The sequence below is a fragment of the Lipotes vexillifer genome, unplaced genomic scaffold (genome assembly GCF_000442215.2).
Source record: "Lipotes vexillifer unplaced genomic scaffold, Lipotes_vexillifer_v1.1 scaffold854, whole genome shotgun sequence".
NCBI classification, from domain to species: Eukaryota; Metazoa; Chordata; class Mammalia; order Artiodactyla; family Lipotidae; genus Lipotes; species Lipotes vexillifer.
The window spans coordinates 264,042-265,456 of NW_006791376.1; the positions used below are offsets into that span (position 1 = coordinate 264,042).

The 1,415-nt window shown below is 56.2% G+C and overlaps 1 protein-coding gene across 1 annotated transcript; it reads left to right on the top strand.

Moving 5' to 3' along the window:
- The first annotated feature begins 373 nt into the window (after window positions 1-373).
- Window positions 374-823, top strand: LORICRIN (loricrin cornified envelope precursor protein). The gene has a single exon (XM_007464382.1). It carries the CDS (start codon window positions 374-376, stop codon window positions 821-823), a length of 450 nt encoding a protein of 149 aa, XP_007464444.1.
- Window positions 824-1,415: the final 592 nt, after the last annotated feature.

The window sequence follows — 1,415 nt, forward strand, 5'->3', positions numbered from 1 at the left end:
CCATCTCATCTTACAGGAAGTGAGGAAACAGGCAACGTGTGGGTCATTCGCCCCAAGATCACACAGCAGAGGACAGAAGCAGAGCTGGGAGAGAAAGAGAAATGGGCACCACTAAGTGGGCTATTTAAAACTTGGTAAAGACTTTCGCAGGGGAAACACAACTTTTTTCTAAAAGCACTAATCCTAGGAGTCCTAGCTGAGCGCTCTTCCCCATTTCCAGTCAGAGAGAGCTCAAGCCTGGCCCAGGCAGCGCTGCTCGGAGGACGACGGGCGTTGCCGTACATGCCGCTGCCTCTGCCTCAGCATCCTCTTGCAGCTGGTCCAGTGATGCTCTCTGCTTTCCTTCCAGGGTTCCGTTCCTCCTTAGACAAACATGTCTCACCAGACAAAGCAGCCCACCCCGCAACCCCCAGTGGGCAGCGGGAAAACCTGCGGCGGCGGCGGCGGCAAATCCGGCGACGGCGGCTCCGGTGGTTCCGATGGCGGCTCCGGTAAAAGCGTCAAGTCCTCCGGGAGCTGTGGCAGCTCCGGCGGCGGAGACTACTTTGCTGGTGGCGGCTCCAGCTGCGGCGGGGGATCCTCCGGGAGCGACGGCTCTGGAGGCGGCAGAGGAGGTTCCGATGGGAAGAACTCCAGCGGCGGCGGTTCCACTGACCAGAAGGTCCAGGGCCAGAGCTACGGAGGCGTCTCTAGTGGTGGCTCTTCCGGGGACGGCTCCGTTTGCGTTGGCGGCTCCTCCGGAGGCGGCTCCGGGGGTAGCCAGGGCGTCCCGGTCTGCCATCAGACCCAGCAGAAGCAGACGCCTACCTGGCCAAGCAAATAAGGCCCCCTGGACGCCACGGAGACGAAGGAGCTGGAGGTGTTCTCCGTGGGCGCCGATGGGCTTAGCGCTCTCATGATATTGCACTGATGTTTCTCAACCCTTCACGTCTTCATCTACCCAGACGAAGCCATTGAGCTCTGGGGCTGCATCTTGTTCTGCAGTTTTCCCTCCTTTGTTTCTGTGCAACTACCTCCCAACCCCACTGCCTCCTCAGTCAATAAATTTGCAATTCATGAGAATTTCTGCGTTTCCAGACATCTTTGTGGCTTCCAAGTTCGTTCATTCCGTTCCATTCCATTCCTCTCTTTTCCTCCATCCACTCATCCACAGGGACATTCATTAAACAAATATATTTATTCTATTGGCGGAGAGTGGGTGGATAGGTGGGAGTCAGCAGGGGAGGGAGGAATGGCTGGCAACCAAGGACCAAAAATATAAATTCTCTGATTTATGGCTTAAAATCGTGAGGTGATCCCAAAACACAAAGATCCTGGGAGGAGACTTCAATAAACAGCCCCCGGTGGGTTGAGTAGCCACCTTGGGTCTACTCCTTGAGCTCAGTGCTTTTTTAAGACAGGGCTGCCCTGTACCT

Excerpts from the sequence above, each read along its gene's own strand:
- LORICRIN (XM_007464382.1), top strand. The coding sequence starts at position 374 with ATGTCTCACCAGACAAAGCAGCCCACCCCGCAACCCCCAGTGGGCAGC.